Source organism: Marmota marmota, unplaced genomic scaffold, assembly GCF_001458135.2.
Source record: "Marmota marmota marmota unplaced genomic scaffold, marMar, whole genome shotgun sequence".
In the NCBI taxonomy this organism is placed as follows: domain Eukaryota; kingdom Metazoa; phylum Chordata; class Mammalia; order Rodentia; family Sciuridae; genus Marmota; species Marmota marmota.
This window is the reverse complement of record NW_025999932.1, coordinates 37,759,740-37,778,642: the sequence shown is the minus strand read 5'-3', so window position 1 is coordinate 37,778,642 and position 18,903 is coordinate 37,759,740. Positions and strand designations below refer to the sequence as shown.

At 40.6% G+C, this 18,903-nt stretch overlaps 2 protein-coding genes across 6 annotated transcripts in view; one reads left to right on the top strand and one right to left on the bottom strand.

Moving 5' to 3' along the window:
- Positions 1–4,314: 4,314 nt before the first annotated feature.
- The window catches only part of Cdadc1 (cytidine and dCMP deaminase domain containing 1), a 47,860-nt gene continuing 33,271 nt past the window's right edge, over positions 4,315–18,903 (top strand). For 3 of the 5 annotated variants that reach the window (XR_001503381.2, XM_015484280.2, XM_048800911.1), the window contains exons 1-3: positions 4,316–4,530; positions 5,196–5,293; positions 18,150–18,224. Coding sequence is in view for 3 of the 5 variants with exons in the window: in XM_015484280.2 (XP_015339766.1) it covers positions 4,467–4,530; positions 5,196–5,293; positions 18,150–18,224 (237 nt within the window). In the remaining 2 variants the exon portion in view is untranslated. Of the gene's footprint in view, positions 4,531–4,598; positions 5,043–5,195; positions 5,294–18,149; positions 18,225–18,903 lie in introns of those variants that run through there. The other 2 variants (XM_048800913.1, XM_048800912.1) reach the window with 2 other exon arrangements.
- Positions 15,378–16,826, bottom strand: LOC107141033 (WW domain binding protein 1-like). The gene is given in 2 exon segments (XM_048800914.1): positions 15,378–15,825; positions 15,828–16,826. Coding segments are annotated over 2 exon segments (1,089 nt in total). The 5' UTR covers positions 16,774–16,826; the 3' UTR covers positions 15,378–15,682.

Genomic DNA, 18,903 nt, shown 5'->3' with positions numbered 1-18,903 from the left:
CTGCAGGAGACAGCCTACTGTGGACTGAAACCTCTGAAACTGCAAGCCCCAAATAAACTTTTCCGCCTCTAAAATGATTCTTGTGAGATCTTTTGGTCCCAGTGGCGAAAAAGTTGTCTCAAACATATGATTGAGACATCTTAATAGATTCAGAGATTGTATTTGATAAAATTCAATATTTATCATGACAATAATTCCAGTAGGCCAGCACAGGATACACTTTTGTTAAATTGATAAAAGCCATTGACCATGAGCATTTGCTATAATTCAACATCTGATTTATAAAAAGAACTTTGGTAAAGACAGGTATGAATACCCTACAACAAAAATCATAATTGAAAGTTGATTATTAAAATAATTTCCTTTGCCAGGTACAGTGGTGCACACTTGTAATTCCGGCTACTCAAGAGGCTAAGGCAGAATTCCAAATTGGAGACTAGCCTGGGTAACTTAGCAAGACCCTGTCTCAAAACATAAAAAATACTGGGATGTGGCTCAGTACTGGTTAAGTGGCCCTGGTTTCAATTCCTGGCACCAAAAAATAATAATAAAATTTTAAAAACATGCCTACATATATATTTTTGGAGAAAAGTTATAAACCTTTTTGAAAATCATGTTCATATAGATATACCATGTTTGTGAAGTGGAAAACTATCTCAAACTTACCTATAAATTCAATACACTTGCAATCAATATGCAAATGAAATTTTTTGAAGAATGTGAACAATAGGATTCTAAAACTTCCATGGGAAATTAAAGGTCCAAGAATATCAAAGACATTTTTAAAGAATAAGTGTTTTTTTTTGGGGGGGGGGAACATAAGTAAGCCCAGAAACAAACTCATATACATAGAAATTTGACATATGGCAGAAGTTTCAGTGCAGATCGATGATGAAATAGTGTTAGGATAATTGATTATACAAATGGAAAATAAAATTTGGCCCCTATATGTCACGATGGGCAAAGGTGTGACTTATGCAGTCAAGGGGGAGAAATAAAGAATGTCCGCACACTTCTGCCCTTTTCAATGTTTTATTCACTGAAATCACTTAATATAATTTTACTTCTTAATCAAGAAAATGACAATCCTTAATGCTGAGCACTACAAAAACAATAATCCAGACTGATACAAGCAATAAATACAACTAATTCAAAGCAAACAAATTCTAAGTTAACTCTAAGCACTGCAAACACTCTTAATCATAACAGACTTATTACAGACATTCCCTTTGCATGCTAAACTTATGTGCTAGATTTAAAGTCTTAAGACTTAGATCTTAAGTCCAGCAGATGCATACTTACTCAGACTGCAGCAATCCGGTCAGGAACTGATGAAGGCTTCTTCTGCTGTGGAGGTGACAGCTGGTAAGGAGACATTGCCATTCTTACCAGGGTCAAAAGGCTGCTGTATAGTTTGAGAGTGATGAGGACAATGCAGAGGATTAGGCAGATGATGAGAAGAGTTGGGATGTCAGACTAGGTCCTCATCAGGCTCTCAGGCTTGTGTGCATCAGTGTCAGCTGGTGAATGTCTGTTCATTTGCTCCAATATTTTTGTTAAATTTGAGGAGCTTCTGCTCGCCCTTTGGGTCCCTATCAGTTGTTACCAGGTTTCTTAGTGACATCTTACATCTTAGACAGGACATATGGTCTGGTGGTTTCTGCCCTGATACCCTTCTGACTCTTATCAGTTATGACAAATGACATGACTTCACCCTGACTCTTACCATGGTTGTGGAAAGTGACTTGTTTTTATCAGGCTATACCTGATTGACATATTGAAGGACTCTGTGGTTTGCCCGGTAAGACTGCAGGTTTATTTTAAGATGGAGTTTTAAAATGGAGTTGCTTAGGCTAAGGCCTAAAGCCATACTTACACTATAACACAACACACAGAAATGAATTCTACATTCACGAGGCTGAAATGTGAAGTAAACAACTTATGACTTTTAAAGGAAGATATAAAAGAACATATAACCTTGAGCAGGAAAAAATATTTTAAAAAGACACAGATAAAATATCATTAAATAAAATTACTGGTATGTTTGACACATTAAAATAAAGAATTGTGCTCTGAAAGATATCATAAAGTGTAAAAGCAAGTCAAAAGGGAGGGAAGACTTTTACCAGATAAATACCCAACTGATAATGAATATCCAGAATAATAAGGAATGCTTACTAATCAATAATAATAAAAATCAGGTAGGACAGTTAATGGGTATTTCATAGAAAAGAAATATGTATGACTACTCAACATAAGACAAGATGTTCAATCTAAATAGAAATCAGGGAAAATAAAACCACAAGATACCACTTTAAATCAACCAGATAGGTGCAGCCAATTTGGAAAGCAGTACAGAGATTCCTTGGAAATCTGGGAATGGAACCACCATCTGACCCAGCTATTCCTATTCTTGGACTATACCCAAAGGACTTAAAAACAGCATACTACAGGGACACAGCCACATCAATGTTTATAGCAGCACAATTCACAATAGCTATACGGTGGAGCCAACCTAGATGTCCTTCAGGGGATAAATGGATAAAAAAAATGTGGCATGCATACACAATTGAATTTTACTCAGCATTAAAAAAGAACAAAATCATGGCATTTGTAGGTAAATGGATGGTGTTGGAGAAGATAATGCTAAGTGAAGTTAGCCAATCCCAAAAAAGAAAATGCCAAATGTTTTCTCTGATATAAGGAGGCTGACTTATAGTGGGATAGGGAGGGAGAGTATGGGAGGATTAGATTAATTCTAGATAGGGAAGAGGGGAAGAAAGGGGGCAGGGGATTAGCAAGGATGGTGGAATGTGATGGTCATTATTATACAAAGTACATGTATGAAGACTTGAGTTGGGTGTCAACATACCTTATATACAGAGATATGAAAAATTGTGGTATATATGTGTATTAAGAATTGTAATGCAAAAAAAAACAAAGTACATGTTTAATGGCATAAATTGGCGTAAACATACTTTATATACAGATACGAAAAATTGTGCTCTATATGTGTAATAAGAATTGTAAAGCATTCCACTGTTGTCGTGTATTTAAAAAAATAATAAAATCAATAAAAAATAAAATAAATCAACCAGATAGGTACACATTTATATGTCTTGCCTTTCTTCCATCTTTCTTTTTTTAGACAGGGTCTTGCAATGTTCCCCATGCTGGCCTCAAACAAGATTCTCCTGCCTCAGTCTCCTCAGTAGCTGGAATTAAAGGCCTGAACCACCACACATGGCTCAGACTGATAAACATTTAAAGTCTGGTGGTACCAAGAATTGATGGAAAAAACAGTATTATGTAATAGGCTCCTCTGGAAAACACTTGAACATTTTCTAATAAACTGGACAGTAACCACCCAAGAATTCTGCTTCCAAATGTGGTCCCTAAAGAAACTCTTGCATATAAACATGAAGCATTTTCTTGTTTGTTTACAACAAGTTGTTGAAGCAAGGAGCTGGTCCAAATGTTCCTCCACTCAAATAAATGGTGATCTATACCTACAATGAAATACTATATAGTAATGAACCACAGCCACATCCTCAACACTGAAAAGATTCTCTTTAGTTCTTTCAAAATGATGGATTTTCATAATGTTTAAATTTTGCTTTCATAGTTTGAACTCAAGTTTGTGTCTTGCTACACATCCATATTTCAAATTGTATAACGGGAGATGTTGACAGAAACTGGGCTCTGAGTCACTGTAAAGAAAGGGGCCTAATTTTGAGTCACGTCTAGGGCACTAGAATAAAATGTTTTGGCATAAAGCCACAATGCCAGGCTACTCCTCAGATTTTCCAGAGACCACTCGTTTCTCCTTCCTCCCTTCACATTTTTTTCCCAGTTGGAGTTCCTCTCGTCTTCATGTTCTGGATAAGAAACAGAACGTCCCCGTTGGGTTCCGTGGCCCTACATTCCCCAAGGCCCGCCAATCTCTGATCAGAACAACCTCCTGGGACGCCCAACTCCTAACCCCTTTTCACCCGCTCAGGTTCTCAAAAACCATGACCACGACAAGAGAGGGCTGGTTTCCACTTCAACACTCCTTGGCTCTCTGAGCCAAATTTTCAACTCTACACAGCCAGTCGCCTCATCGGTCCGCGCAGCCTGAGACCTCAGGCCAAGAAATCCTCGAGTGACTTTATTTCGGCAAAATCAAGAAAAACGAAAAGCAAAAAGAAACTGCAAACACTTTGCAGCTCGGCGCTTCAATCCCACCCGCCGCTCTCGTCCGACCCGCAGCCCAGCGCAGTCCCGGGCCTCGCCCTGACGTCATCAAGGCGCCCGGAAGTAGCCGTCAGGCTGGAGACGTCACCCGGTTGCGCCGAGTAAGATCACTGCTTACCAGTTGCTGGGAGGAGGCTAGAGGGGAGCTGCTGGGTCAGGATCATGCCTAACAGGGAGAGCTTTCCCGGGCAGCAGAGGCTGGTGGGCTTGGGGTGAAAGAAGCAGGGCAGATGCAAAATCTGGAGAGCGCGGGGGCCGGGCGGTCAGTCAGTACCCAGACTGGCAGCATGACCGGTGAGTGCCGGGGTCCCTGCTTCTGCCACCCCGCCTTTGGCTTTGCCTTGCGTCCCTGCCCGGATTGAACTCCGGTTCCCTGCCTCCGCTGCTCGCCGGCCCCGCCGCTTCCGGGTGTCTCGTCCCCTCCTGATCGGCCGCTCAGGCTTCTCAAAGCACACAAATTCTAAGTCGCGCTCATTTCCCGCGTCCAGCCTTGTTTTCCACGAAGGACCAAGAGCTAGGACCCCAGGGGCTGAAAAGCCCTTCGCTTTTATCTTGATTCCCAAAATAGCCGCGCGTGACGCTTTGCCATTTTTAGTGCCTTGTTCTGCTCACTGCTCTTGAAGCAACCCCTCATCACTGTCCGGAGAACAGCCCGCTCCACCATCACACTCAAGGACTTGCCCCAACTTTTTTTGGATTGTTCCCATAACTACGTGTATCTGTTGTATTACTTATTTCTGCCGGGCGAGGGAAGAAGAGAATGGGTCCAACTTTGGAAAGTGTCGTGGGAGGTCGCCTCAAGTGAGGTTGTAGCGACTCCTGCCATAAAAGCTCTCCTCTTGTCCGCTAAACCCCTGCTAAAGCTACTAAGCGAATGCTGCTGTATCCAAGTGGCTTTGAGCTTTGTTCCTATTTTCATCTTTAGTAAAATTCTGAAGTGTTTGCCCTCTCCTTTGTAGGTCAAATGCCAAGACTTTCTAAAGTCAACCTTTTCACTCTGCTCAGTCTCTGGATGGAGCTCTTCCCAGGAGTAGAAGCCCAAAAGCAAAAATCTCAGGTATAATTTGTTTCTGTAGATAGTTTTTAACCCTTAGAAAAGTGACCGTCTCAAATTGGATTTTATTGCTCCAGTTGCTGTCACGCTTGAAACCAAACTCTAAGTAAGCCTTTAAAACTTCATGATAGTTTGATACTTGTAACTCATAGTGGAAGCAGTTCATCTTTCTGATCTAAAAACAAAATACTCTCTCAGACTGTGCCTTGTTTATCAGGTAATAATATTTATATGTTGGTTTTACCAATATTTTGTCTATAATACATAAATTATCACCCAGTCATATCCTTTTAGTGTTTTGGCTAGTTTTCTCCCACCAAACTGTAAATTGCTTAAAGATGGAGCCCATATCTAATTTTACTTGGCATCTCCTTTAGTTGTTAATTTGTTAATGCATAGTTTATTGTTTCATATAAGTCTCTTTTTTGGATTTTGAGAGATGATCAAAGCAGGATGGGAATATATAGTAAGAATAATCATAAAATCCAATATATTGGAAGCTAGTACAGCCTATATCATTTCCTTCTACTTCCTTTGGGATAACAAGGTTCTAGATTCTCATCATTTGTCTCCATGCTTGGAGTGGTGTGGTGGTAAGTTCTCACTATTTGGTTTGGTAATTTTTGATGTTTAGTGTTGTCATTAATTTTTTAGAGGGCCAAAGCCAACTTATAAAAACAATTTTAGGTTAAGCATTGTAAGAGTTTTTAGAAAGCAGTTAAAAAGGGCAGGGGGAGAAAGGGATTGCCTCTATCTTCTCACCATTCTAAAAACATCACTGTGACATTTCTCTTTTTTTTTCAATATTATTTTAGTTGTAGATGGACACAATACCTTTATTTTATTCATTTATCTTTATGTAGTGGTGAGGATCAAACCCAGTGCTTCACATGTGCAAGGCTAGTGCTCTGCCACTGAGCCACAACCTTAACCCCACTGTTAACATTTTGATACTGTTAACATTTGGATACTTTTCTTCCAATCTTTTTTTAAGCATAAGATTGTTTTCTACTCTTATAAAATTGTGATTATTTTCTGCATTGAGATTTTCAAATTGCCAATAATTCTGCTGAAAATTTGCTCTAGATTTTTTTTTTTACAGAAAAGCTATAAATACTTAAATTTCCACTTTACTCTTAAGAGGCCATTCAACACCACCTTTTTATTTTTTGTTTTGATTGCCTTCTTTATTGTGGCTGAAATTGTGTGGTTAATGCTAGAGATAAAAAGAAGAAAAAAGGGGCTGGGGTTGTGGGTCAGTGGTAGAGTGTTTGCCTAACATGTGAGGCACTGGGTTCGATTCTCAGCACCACATATAAATAAATAAAATAAAGGTCCATTGAGAACTAAAAAAATGTTTAAAAAAGAAGAAAAGATATGGTCCTTATTTTCTAATGTGGAGAATAATTAGGCATTTAAATATTAAGATACAGTTATATGATGGAGCCAAGTACAAAATATAAGCAAAGATGCTAACAAGGTTTAGAACCAGGCACAACATGAGGAAGTGAAGGAAGGATTCCACAATGAAGGTAGGATTTACACTGAGACATAAAGAATGAGTAGGCATTTGCTCAAATTGGAGGTTACCATGTAAGTAAGCTTAGAGGAATGAATTTGTGGTCCTCAGCCTGAGAGTGAAGTTGGGTGGAGGATGAGACTATAAATAAGCTTGGGAAGGTAGGTGGGAATCATGTTGTAAAAAAATCTATGCATTGGGCTGGGGCTGTGGCTGGGGCTCAGTGATAGAGCACTTGCCTACCATGTGTGAGACACTGAGTTCAATCCTCAGCAACACATAAAAATAAACACATAAAATAAAGGTATTATGTCCATCTACAACTAAGAATTTTTTTTTAAAGATGTAGGCATTGCAGAGGAGTTTAGATTTTATTCTGTCAGTATCAGGATTGTATTTAGGAATTTTAATAGGAAGTAAGGGAACTCATCTCATAATAAAATCGTGCTTCCCCCCCATTCTTATGGGAAATATTTTATAAATAGTAAAACAGTATTTAAAATGTTATACATTGTTATTCTCTATTTTTTTTTAGAGAGAGAGTGGGAGAGAGAGAGAGAAAGAGAGAATTTTTTAATATTTATTTTTTAAGTTCTCGGCGGACACAACGTCTTTGTTTGTATGTGGTGCTGAGGATCGAACCCGGGCCGCACGCATGCCAGGCGAGCGCGCTACCGCTTGAGCCACATCCCCAGCCCTATTCTCTATTTCTTAACACCATCCAATACCCACCCTGATTTTATTAATGGTTTTGAGAAAGTTCTTCATTTCCTTCATGAATTTGGAAATTCCTTTATTTTTTCTACTTGTTTACAGCTTAATATTATTTTATAGATATAGAAGATTCCCTTACTGTTTTAGATCTTTTTTGCAGATAAAATTTGTATGCAAGAGCCACAATATTAGAAGCAAATGTTTAGAGCTTTAAGACTTTAAACAGCACATTTTAGCTGAGCATAGTGGCACACACCTGAAATCCCAGCAACTCAGGAAGGTTGAGGCAGAAGAATTGCAAGTTCAAGGCCAGCCTCAGCAACTCAGGAAGGCCCCATCTCAAGATGAAAATAAAAAGGGCTGAGGATGTAGCTCAGTGATAGGATCCCTTTGGGTTCAGTCCCCTGTATTGCAAAACAAAACAAAATAAAAAAGGTACATTTTAAAAACTGGACTTGTTAGAGGTTGAATAGTAATTTTAAAGAAGCTTTTTTTTAAAAAAAAATAATATCAGATTTGATTTTATTTTAATTCTGTTTACACACACATACGCCCCAAAATATATCCTGTGCTGAAATTAAGTTCTTTTTCAACAGACAAGCACAAGTTTTATTAAATTAGTGAATAATGATATTTAAATTTCTATTAGGAAGGAAGTCATTGGCCAACTAATTACCAAACTTTGTTTGCAAATAATGTACACTCTACCATTTCCTTGTTCTTTATGGAGAAAGCTGTGAAGCCTAAGAAAATAACTGAGATAAGGCTTTCAGTTAGCATTTTGGTAAAAAAAAAAATAGTAATAATTAAATTTTAGACTTAAGGAACTTCATTAGTACAGGGTTTTATATAACTTTATATCTTAACAAAGGATTGAATTTATATTTCCGTGTTTCCCCTAAAAGTTATGACTTCTTCTTTCATCTGCACCATAGGAGTTTTTTAAAGGAAAGAAATCAGTCTTTTAACTATTTTATTTGGAGTCTTGTTTAGAAAACCGACTCAAACAAACACCTAATCTATTTAAGGTTTTTAAATCAAAGGTCAGACATAGGAATAAGTACAAAGGGCATTGGCATCCAATAAAACAAAACTCATGCTTTAAGAATTCCAGCTGACCTAAAATAGAGTTGACTTGAACATTAGAAAGGTCATCAGTCTTACATCCTCATTCTGACCCTGCCCTGTGACTGTTCACTACATTAGTGTCTTCCCAGCTGTGCTCTAGCACCTGTGTCTCCTTGACCCACAGCTGTTGAGGTGGCCTCCACTTTTATTCCTCGCCTACAGGCTTAGGGACTCAGGTACTTAAACTAAGACATCCTTAGGATTATTCTAGCAGTGACAGTTTGGGTTAAATAAGCTTTTGTATGTTAGCTTGGGAACTTGACTGTCATTATTAACATTATTTATTTAAGAAAATGTGTCTTAAATTTCAGAGAAGCAAATTTAGAAAATCATTTTGGTTGGTTGTCAACTATTTGTTCATCTAATATCAATAAAGTAGAGGTGTATAGTAATTTCATTAGTTCTAATGTCATGACCACTGCAAAGAAGCAAGAATGACAGCGTGGAGAAGGGGTAAAATGAAAGGGAGTACATTGTGCTCCACTCTTTTTTTTTTTATTGTATAAATATAAACTTAAGTCTTACTCTACATAAAAAAATTTTTAAATCATGCTTTTTTTTTTTTTTGGTACTGGGATTTGAATCCAGGAGTGCTTTACCACTTAGCTACACACCCAGTCCTTTTTATTTTTATTTTAAGACAAGGTCTCAATCAGTTGCTGAGACTGGTTTTAGTCTTGCGTTCCTGCCTCAGCCTTCCAAGTTGTACATACCACCAAGCACAGCAGAAAATCATAATATTGAAACAATAGGAATATAGCTGATGTTTATATATCATGAATGTTACCATCATATTTATACTTGTAGAATGATACCCATTTTTTTGCCTTATTTATTTATTTATACCTGGGATTGAATCCAGGGTCACTTAACCACTGAGCCATACATATCCCTTTTTTATTTTGTATTTGTTTAGGGCCTTGCTAAATTGCTGAGGCTGACTTTGAACCTGCGATCCTCCTGCCTCAGCTTCCCAAGCAGATTATAGGTGCACCACCACAGCCAGCACACCTGATACTTCTTTACCAATTACTATAGTATATTTTATCCATTTGAATTGCACATAGTCTTTATAGGGTTGAGTAAGAACTATTGAGAAAAAAAGATATTCTTTAAGCTAAAATAATAAGATTATTTGATTATTCTGTGTTTCACTTTTGCCATATAAAGTAAGTTTCAGAAGCTCCAAGATACAATTTGACATGTGATTGTATTAGAAATACTGTTTTTGACACTTCTACCAGCCTTTTGTCTTTTTAAAAAGGTTCTTATGTGTTACCAAAGTAATATATGTTCATTATATTATAAAATGGGCAGAAGCAAAAACAGTTCCTCACAGTTCTACCACCTAAAGACTTCTAACTTTTTGTTTGTTTGTTTTTGTTTTCTGCTTCTCAATCTTTTCTGTTTCCTTTATTCATTTGAAATCATTTAGTTCTGGATTTTTCCCTTTTCATTTAATGTAGGAAAATATGTGTAATATTGCATTGGGGCAGCAACCATGTCTAATATTTTTAAGAGAAGCCAAGGCTTTTGTAGCCAACATGCCTGGGTCCAGATCCTGGCTCCATCTCATGCTAGTTGTGTCTTTGGATAAGCTGTTTTACTTTCCTCATCTATAAAGTGGAATGGTACTTAATACATACTATTTGGGGTTTGTATGGGAAATGAATGAGGTAGTTCATTCTCAGTAGTTCAGTGTAAAGCTTTTAGTGCTCGGTACATATTATGTTATGTACTATATGTTTTTATTATGATTTTGATAAATTGCATGTCAGTTATAAATTTTTCCAGCCTTAGTGTATTAACTTACAACCATTTCCACACATAACTGGCGTTTGAGTTTTTCTTTGTTGTCAGATATTTACACCATTTATGGGTACTCCTTAAGAATTGTTTAGCGAGATAAACATTGAGTATAAAAACTAAGAATTATGGGCTGCGATTATGGCTCAGTGGTAGAGCACTTGCCTAGCATGTGTGAGGTACTGGGTTTGTGCTGAAGTCTGGCTAGGCACAAAATAACCGAGCCACCACACAGCCTTGTAGATTCAAACAGCAACTCTTTATTCCCGAACTCTCACCGACACTCTACCCACACTTCCTGTGAACACACTGCCTCCACGCCCCAATTCTCTCAGAACCCCGGGAGAACTCCACGGGAACTCCAAAGGAGCGGGGCGCCTGAGGCAGCAGGATAAGCCCTAATCCCAGCAGGATCTGCCCTAATCCTGGAGCTGCCCTATTCCCAGCAGGATCCACCCTAAACCCGGAGCCCACCCTAATCCCTGAGCAGGGTCACCTTTCAACCCAGAATGCCATGCATCATTCCTACTTGGCTATGGCTCTTAGCAGGTTTGGTCCTTAGTATCACATAAAAATAAATAATATAAAGGTATTGTGTCTATCTACAACTAAAAAAATTTTTTTAAAAATTACCAGAAGTACGACATTAGTTACTTAGTTGTTTTTTTTGTTTTGTTTTGTTTAAGATTCCAGTCCAAATTAAGAAGTGATTGGGAGGGAAAGTAATTGTTTATGAGTTGTATGAGGGTAACACAATTAAAAATTATGTAGTAGAAAACACTCTAAAAATGGCTGTTATATAAAAATAATTATTTCTCTCACTGGTTCATAATTTTTCATTTTAGTTCAAGTTATACTTATCTAAATTATTGAAGATTACCTTAAGCATAAGAATTAGAATAAATGCTATGAATTACTCTCAGATTTTGGGCTTCACCTTTCCATTGACTCTTTTTAGTCATAGTTCTTTATTTATGCCCATCTCTTTGTAAGAAGAAATATGTCCATTATGCTATTGGTGGAGCTGAATGTGGATGGCATGTTATCAGAACAAAGGTACCTTGTCAGGTATGAAGTATGAAAAAGCTTTCACTTTTATTCTCAAATAACTTTCTCTCTCTCTCTGGAAAGAAAAAAAAGAATTAGAATGACTGCAGCCAGCTGCAGTTGTCACACACCTGTAATCCCAGCAATTAGGAGTTTGAGGCAGAAAGATCACAAGTTCAAGGCAAGCCTCCCCAACTTAGTAAGACCCTGTCTCAGAATTTAAAAAAAAAATAAAAATAAAAAGGGCTGTGGATGTAGCTTAGTGGTAAATCAAACCTGAGTTCAATCTTCAGTACCATAAAAATAAATAAATAAGAAATAGAATGATTACATTGTTTTCTCATTTTTTCCCTATATATTTCATATCTCTCTCCCAGCTCTTTCCATTGTGTCCTTTGGTCCATTATTTTTATGCTAAAAAATACTTTTCTAGAACAGAACAGAGGCAGTATAGTATTATAGATAAGATAGTGGGTTTGGGGCTAGATTCTGGCTTACCCCTTTATTAACTATGTGACTGGAGTTGACTTATTTACTCTCTCAGCCAAAATTTCCTCATTTGTAAAGTTGTGAGAATTAAATGAAAAAATTTAGAGACTAGTACATGGTGAATACTCAGTAGATGTTAGGTACTCTTATTATCACTTATATTTTCATCACTGCTACTATCAGCCCCAGCCCACAATTCACTTCCAGCCCCATCACTTCCTCTGCTTCCTGTTTTGCTTAAACAGAAAACTTATTCCCAGGACTTGTATTTTGGTGGTATGGCATATTGAACCCAGCGGTGCTCTACCACTGAACTATATTCCTAGCCACCCCCACCTTTTTTTTTTTTTGGTACCTAGGGATGTTTAACTACTGAATCACATTCCCAGCCCCTTTTTTTTATTTAGAGACAGAGTCTTGCTGAGGCTGGCTTTGAGCTCTCCATCCTCCTGCTTCAGCCTCCCCAGCCACTGGGATTACAGGCATGTGCCACAACGACTGGCCCCTAACCCTTTTTATATTTTTTTTGGGGGGGGGGAATGAATTTTTATTTGGGCTTCTCACAGTGGTTAGAGCCACTCTGTCTTCAAAACAGTCACAGCACAGGAAATGCGTCACTGAGACTGCCCAGAAAAATCTGACCAGCTGAATCTTATTGCTTAAAATACACATATTCACAATAACTGACAAATGGTGATGTGCCTCACACAGGAATGTGTTAGCATTTGCAAATCTTCCGACTGTAGCACCAAACCCTCCACCAGTCCTTTCCTTCTCATTCATCTGGAAAACCACACTCAACCTAGGCTCTCTGACCCCCTGACTATTCCTTCAGTTCCCTGTCTCCTTCTCTGAGCAGGAAGCCTCCAGCAGCCGTGGCCAACCGCGGCTTACTAGTTAAGCCCAGCTTGGCCACTGTGCTTCTTCTCAGACCTTCAGGGTAAGATGCTTCAGTGAAGCCAACAGTCAATACTCAGACCAGCTCCCCGCTGGGGAAAGAAACCTAGAGGGTCAGATTCATCCATTTGATCAGTTAAATGAAGAAGGATTCATTTTGGTAAAACTTGTTCTCCTTGGAGACACTTCAGTGAGTTGTCTGTGATTTCCAAAGGAAGGTGGAAGGTAGGCATCTGAGGGCTGCTGTGCTGTGGCACCCCTCTGGCCACACACCAGTCCTCCTGTGTCCACTGAACTCAGCAAAGGAAGGACTGTGCTGTGGCACCGTGGAGTCTGCCAAAGCCTCCTGGCAATTCTGGGCAGGCTGATGTCTGGGCCACAGCAAGGCCAAGCTTGTCACTGAATAACCAATCAAGCTTCTGTCTGGAATTCCACTTTTGCTTTCTGTCCCAAATGGTTGTAGACACCCTCTGGGGGCTGAGACTGAAGGCAAGGAGTAGTGGAGGGAGGCAGACAGGTTCAGAGCACGCTTCCATTAACAGGGACAGGACACAGCCTCTGAGTGTCCACGGAGCAATGTGCAAATTGCAGTGATAAGCAGAGTGGAACCTCTACCTTGAGCGCAGTATCTCAGGCAAACACAGGGGGCGCCGTCGACAATGCTGCCAAATACACTCGAGTACGCAGTCAGACGTTTGTTCGGTAAACAGTAAATGCATAAAATAAATTACCTTGAGAGGGCCATGTTTGCTTCAGACGTGTGGTTAACGTGAGCAGGATGGCTGCCATTCAAAGTATCTTCACAGGAACACGGGGTGTGGGGCTCACACACACAGGAGACACACACACACACTACAGGTCATTCAAAGTCATCGTCTACAGACTTCACTTTGTTCGACATGAATTTTGGTTCTGTGGAATTCAAACAGACACTCATTCACCTCACAGCCTTGGATTTGTCTGTTTATATATATATATATATTTTTTTTTTCCTTTTTTACTATAACATCAATGCTTAGCCTGAATATCATCATTCAAAAGTGGGAGAAGAACCAAACTTTTCATATGAACAGGGATGGATGGGGAATGTTAGTTTCAGCTGATTGCTTTCTCCTTTCAGAGTTTTCCTATCAAAGCTCAACTGGTTGTCCAAAACCAGATGACAGTAATAAGGATCCTGTGGTCCTTCTGGAGGCTGCCTCCACCTCCCACCTAGGCCACCAAAACTCCTTACATAGGTTACAGAAAAGTGAGTCATCCGACCCCCATGGGCTAGGGACAGGGAGAGAGCATGAGAACCACAGATAACCAAGGGATTTCTTCCAAGTGGTCAGTTTGTTTAAAACAAACACACAACAACAAGAGACTTATTCAAAATCAAAGAGAAAATACTGTGTGAGAACCAGACTACGGGGCTGCTTTTCCCAGGACCCACAGCTTCCTCAGACCCTCTGTTCATAAGAGTACAAGGAGATACAAAGTCCTGCAGACCATGTGCTAGGGATAGACAAGGACACTGGTCACCTGTGGGCACAGACCAAAGGGCAGAGATGCAGGAAGCTGCACTTCTCTCCACTCCCAGATTTAGGGCCTACTGCTCAGAGCTAACCCACTCCAAGCCCACACACAAACATCTCCCTCTGGCTCAACTGCAGCCACATTCGTGGAAGGCTAACCTGGGAAAGCACAAACTTCCCTTGTCCAGAAGAGAATTCTTGCAAGCCCACTGGTAAGGTTCTTGTTTCTAGCTGGCTTTTGTTGTTTGTTTTGTTTTGTTTTAAACAAAGAAAAAGCAGTCTACTCTTCCACACCTGAGCCTGCTGGGAAGGAAGGGGCCCCTCCAGGATGCACAGTGGTACATTTTCTTGTCACCTGGAATTTGAGAGATCAACAAGCCTCCTACCAACCTGTCCACTAGCTCTCATCCTCCCACAGAATCAGCTCAACTCTGGCTGTGCAGACACTGGCAGCCACAGCTGACAATCCCTAGGCCTCTGTGGCTTCCTTCTTCAACCAGGGCTAAGAAGGGTTGCTTCTGCTGAACTGAGACACAACAAAATTCTCTTAAACTAAAACCAGAGCATAAATCCACTACATCACCAAGAATCATCGCAGGACACAGTCCCAGTCCCCTTCTTTGGGGGCTTTAAAACACATCTCTTTGACCAAAGCAGGTAGGTGAGATATGACTTGAAAGCGGGGAAGAAGGGGATGAGGAATGAGTCTTGGAACCAACTTCTCAGCCCTCCACTGCCGCAGTCTGTCTGGGCACAAAATAACCGAGCCACCACAAAAGCCTTGTAGATTCAAACAGCAACTCTTTATTCCCGAACTCTCACCGGCACTCTACACGCAAAATACACTCCCTCCACCGGGCTCTGCATACCAATACTCTCAGAACCCTGCAGGAACTCAAGGAGCGGGTGCCTGAGGCAGCAGGATACGCCCTATTCCCAACAGGATCCACCCTAAACCTGAAGCCACCCTAATCCAGCAGGATCCACCCTAAACCCAGAGCCACCCTAATCCCTGAGCAGGGTCACCTTTCAACCAAAAATGCCATGCGTCATTCTTACTTGGCTATGGCTCTCAGCACTCCACAATACTGTGCTTTTGTGAGGGAGAGGCACCCACACCCCAAACTGTACTTGGAGATGTAGGGAAAAAGCAGGAGAGGAGAAGGGGAAAAAAGTGGCTGTACCACTTCCTCTGAAAGTCACTTAATGCTTCTCTCGTGAGCCTCCCTTACCCTGGTTGCTTTGCCAAGTTTCCAGGCACAGGCAAAGCCTACTCTAGCTGGGGGAGCTGCTGCTCTGGGAGTTTGGCGAGTCCTGCTCATTGATGATGTTGAGCAGCAGGCACGCAGGCGGCCGAGGCAGGTGGGAATGTCCAGGCTCTCGAGCCTGCTCCTCAGAGGGCTGGCAGAGCCCTTCTCATCACCAGGAGGCCTCACGTGGTAGCTGTCACAGAAGTCCAGGGGCCCATCCAGAGCATCATCAATGAGTGTGGTGAACTCTTTGAAGTCATCGTCATGATGGCCCCGGTTGCACACACACACCTCAATGCCTGAGTCACCTGTGAAGCGGTGATGTCTGTCAGGTGTCTTGTCTTTGCTATCGGGGAGCACGCTGCCATGTTCAGAGCTGGAATTTTTCAGTAGCTCCTCCTTACATTCTGAATCCTTGTCCAGGAAGGCCGCTAGGTCTAGCTCCCCCAGGCCAGCCACTGAGCCACTGGGCTCCATTCCGGGGGCTTTGGTGGCTGCTCGGTCAGCTGGCACGTCAGAGGGCTCAGGATCAGCAATGCTTGGGGGTCTTGTGCTGCTTCTGCTGGGCACAGACAAGGGGCTGCTCTGTGCCCCCTGGGAGCCCCTGGTAGGATCAGCACCCGGAGGGCTGCCACCTGCAGGACCACACTGAGGAGGCAGCTGCTGCTGCTGCTGTAGCTGGAAGGCACTGTACGGCGGGGGAGGAGTTGGAGGTCGGTTCACCACTTCCTCATAAGGAGGTAGTAAATAGTTTGGCAACAACCTGAAATAAAACGGCAGCGCTGAGTAATTGTGGGCTTCCCGGTAGGCAATCAGGTTGATTTCATGTTGCCGCTGCTGGGCCTGAAGGCGGTGCTTGGCTGGGCGGTGGTGGCAGACACAGCAGCAGCTCAGGATGATGATGATGGTCCACACCAGCCAGAACCACCAGAGTTCATCGTAGTAGTTGGAGCACTGAGACTGTCCACAGCAGTGTCCTGTGTCACAGATGTAGCTTTGATTGTTGGTACCCACACAGGCTTCCTTATCCTGCGGGGGTTCAGCCCTGACTGACAGGGGGCTGGGCAGTGCCTGGAGGAGCAGGAGTGCCATGCCACCCAGGAGCCTTCTCTCCATCCCCCTCCTGCTCCTGCTCCTCTGCCACAGCTCCGCCACCTCCCTCCTCCTCCCTCTCTTCTTCCCCCTTTTTATATTTTGTTTTGAGATGGGATCTCACTAAGTTGCCCACACTGGCCTTGAACTTGTGATCTTCCTATCTCAGCCTTCTGAGTAGCTGGGATTATGGGTGTGTGCCACCACACCCAGAAGGACATAGTTTTTGTTTTATAAACTTATTGGGATTGTTCCATTTCTGTCATCCAGTACTTGTTTCACAAGGCCAAGGTCAGCATTCATCAAGTTCCCATTCCTACCTCAAAAATTTCCCCCAATTTGTTAACTATCCCATTTTTCGACTCACTGAATTCTACTATATCATCTTGTCTGTGTTTATAAATCATAAGTTCTATGAGGGTTGCATCTTGAGCAAGTAGGTCTATGGTTGACCTTTATCTAAAGTCTTTGGATCCTGCCTCAAAACTTTGTTTCACCTTTAATTTTCACTTTTAGAGGAGACTTAAGGACATCTCTGTATTAGGTTTTTATTGATGCTGTAATGAATTACCACAAAGTTAACTAAAAAAAAATTTATTATTGTACAGTTCCGGAGGTCAGAAGTCCAAAATGGGTCTCATTGTAAAATCAAAATGTCAGCAGGGCTGAATTCCTTCTGGAGGCTCTAGAGGAAGTCATTTCCTTGCCTTTTGTAACTTTGGAGACTACCTGTATTCCTTGGCCCATGGCCCCTTCCATCTTCAAAATGAGCATTGGCCAGTTGACTCTCAGTTGTCTCACTTTGCCTTCCCTGCTTGCCTCATCTGCTTACTAAGACCTTTTAATAACCTTGGACCTACAGGATTATCTCCCCATCTCATGATAAATGATTGGAAGCTTTCATTACATCTGTAACCTTTATTCTCTTTTATCATAAAACATAATATAGTCACAGGCTCCAGGGAGTGGGACAAAAGATCTTCAGGAGCCATTACTCTGTCTACTATAATCCATATATAATACCTTTGCTACATATTTCCTTATCTTCTCAACTCTGATGACCTACCTCTATTCCAACTTAGTCATTCATAGCCATGGGCCACCCTTTGTACTTTTCCATTGCTCAAAAGTGCCTCAATTCTGAAATCTTAAACTATAGAATTTTTCTTTCTAGTCACAATTTCTAATATTATATAAAAATAGCCAGGGGAGATTATATAGGCCTTATTTACTATGTTAAGTGTAGTCTGGATTTGATCCTGAACAAAGTGAGAAGTCAGTGCAGAGTTTCATCACAGAGAAAACAAATGAATGGTCTAAAGTCAAGAAAACCACCTTTTAAATATGGAAATATTGGATTAATCATATTAATTTTTCCCTCTTAATCTGATTTTAATTAGGAAAATGAAGAAGACAAATGTGGACCCTTAGGAGATGATAAAGAGATGGCCAGAGAATCTACTGACAAAAAACAGGTAAACCATTACCATTGTTACAAAAAAAAAAAAAATTTTTCATAATAACAAAACAAAAGGAATAATATAAAGAAGGATAAAAGACCCTCTTACACCCAAGTTCGCCATTTCTACTTCCAAGGGGGTTTCTTAATATTCTTCTAAAAATATGTGCATATACAAACCTATATGTCTGTCCTATTTTTAAAAAGTCAAATTTGTGATATGCTTCTATATCTTGCTTTTTTAAATTTTTCAAATGTAACTCTTAATACCGTCTAACATTAATTCATAGAAATATGTTGAAAAACATTCTCCTATGGTTCTCTCAAGTGCTTATATATCTTGGTGGTTGTGTCAAAAATGCAAGGCATCGATTGCTCTTTATGTAGGTCATTTCTTAGAGTTGTGTTTGCAGCAAGCAAAATTGAGGGTTTAGGTAATGTCCCTCTCAGGGGCAAAGAGCAGATCGGATTACTGTTGGCTGTAAAACATCAGAATCCCCAGGCTCAGTGTCCCCATCCTATAACACAAACTGGCAACTATCTGCATCACCTCCCATGGGACTTGAGGGCAAGATACCATCACAAATAAGATGCTCATACTGCAGTACTGTGAATAGTAAAATCCTTTCTTTCTGACCCAAGAGTTTCATGTCTTCTAAGAGTATATATGAAAGAATAATAGGTTAACATATTAG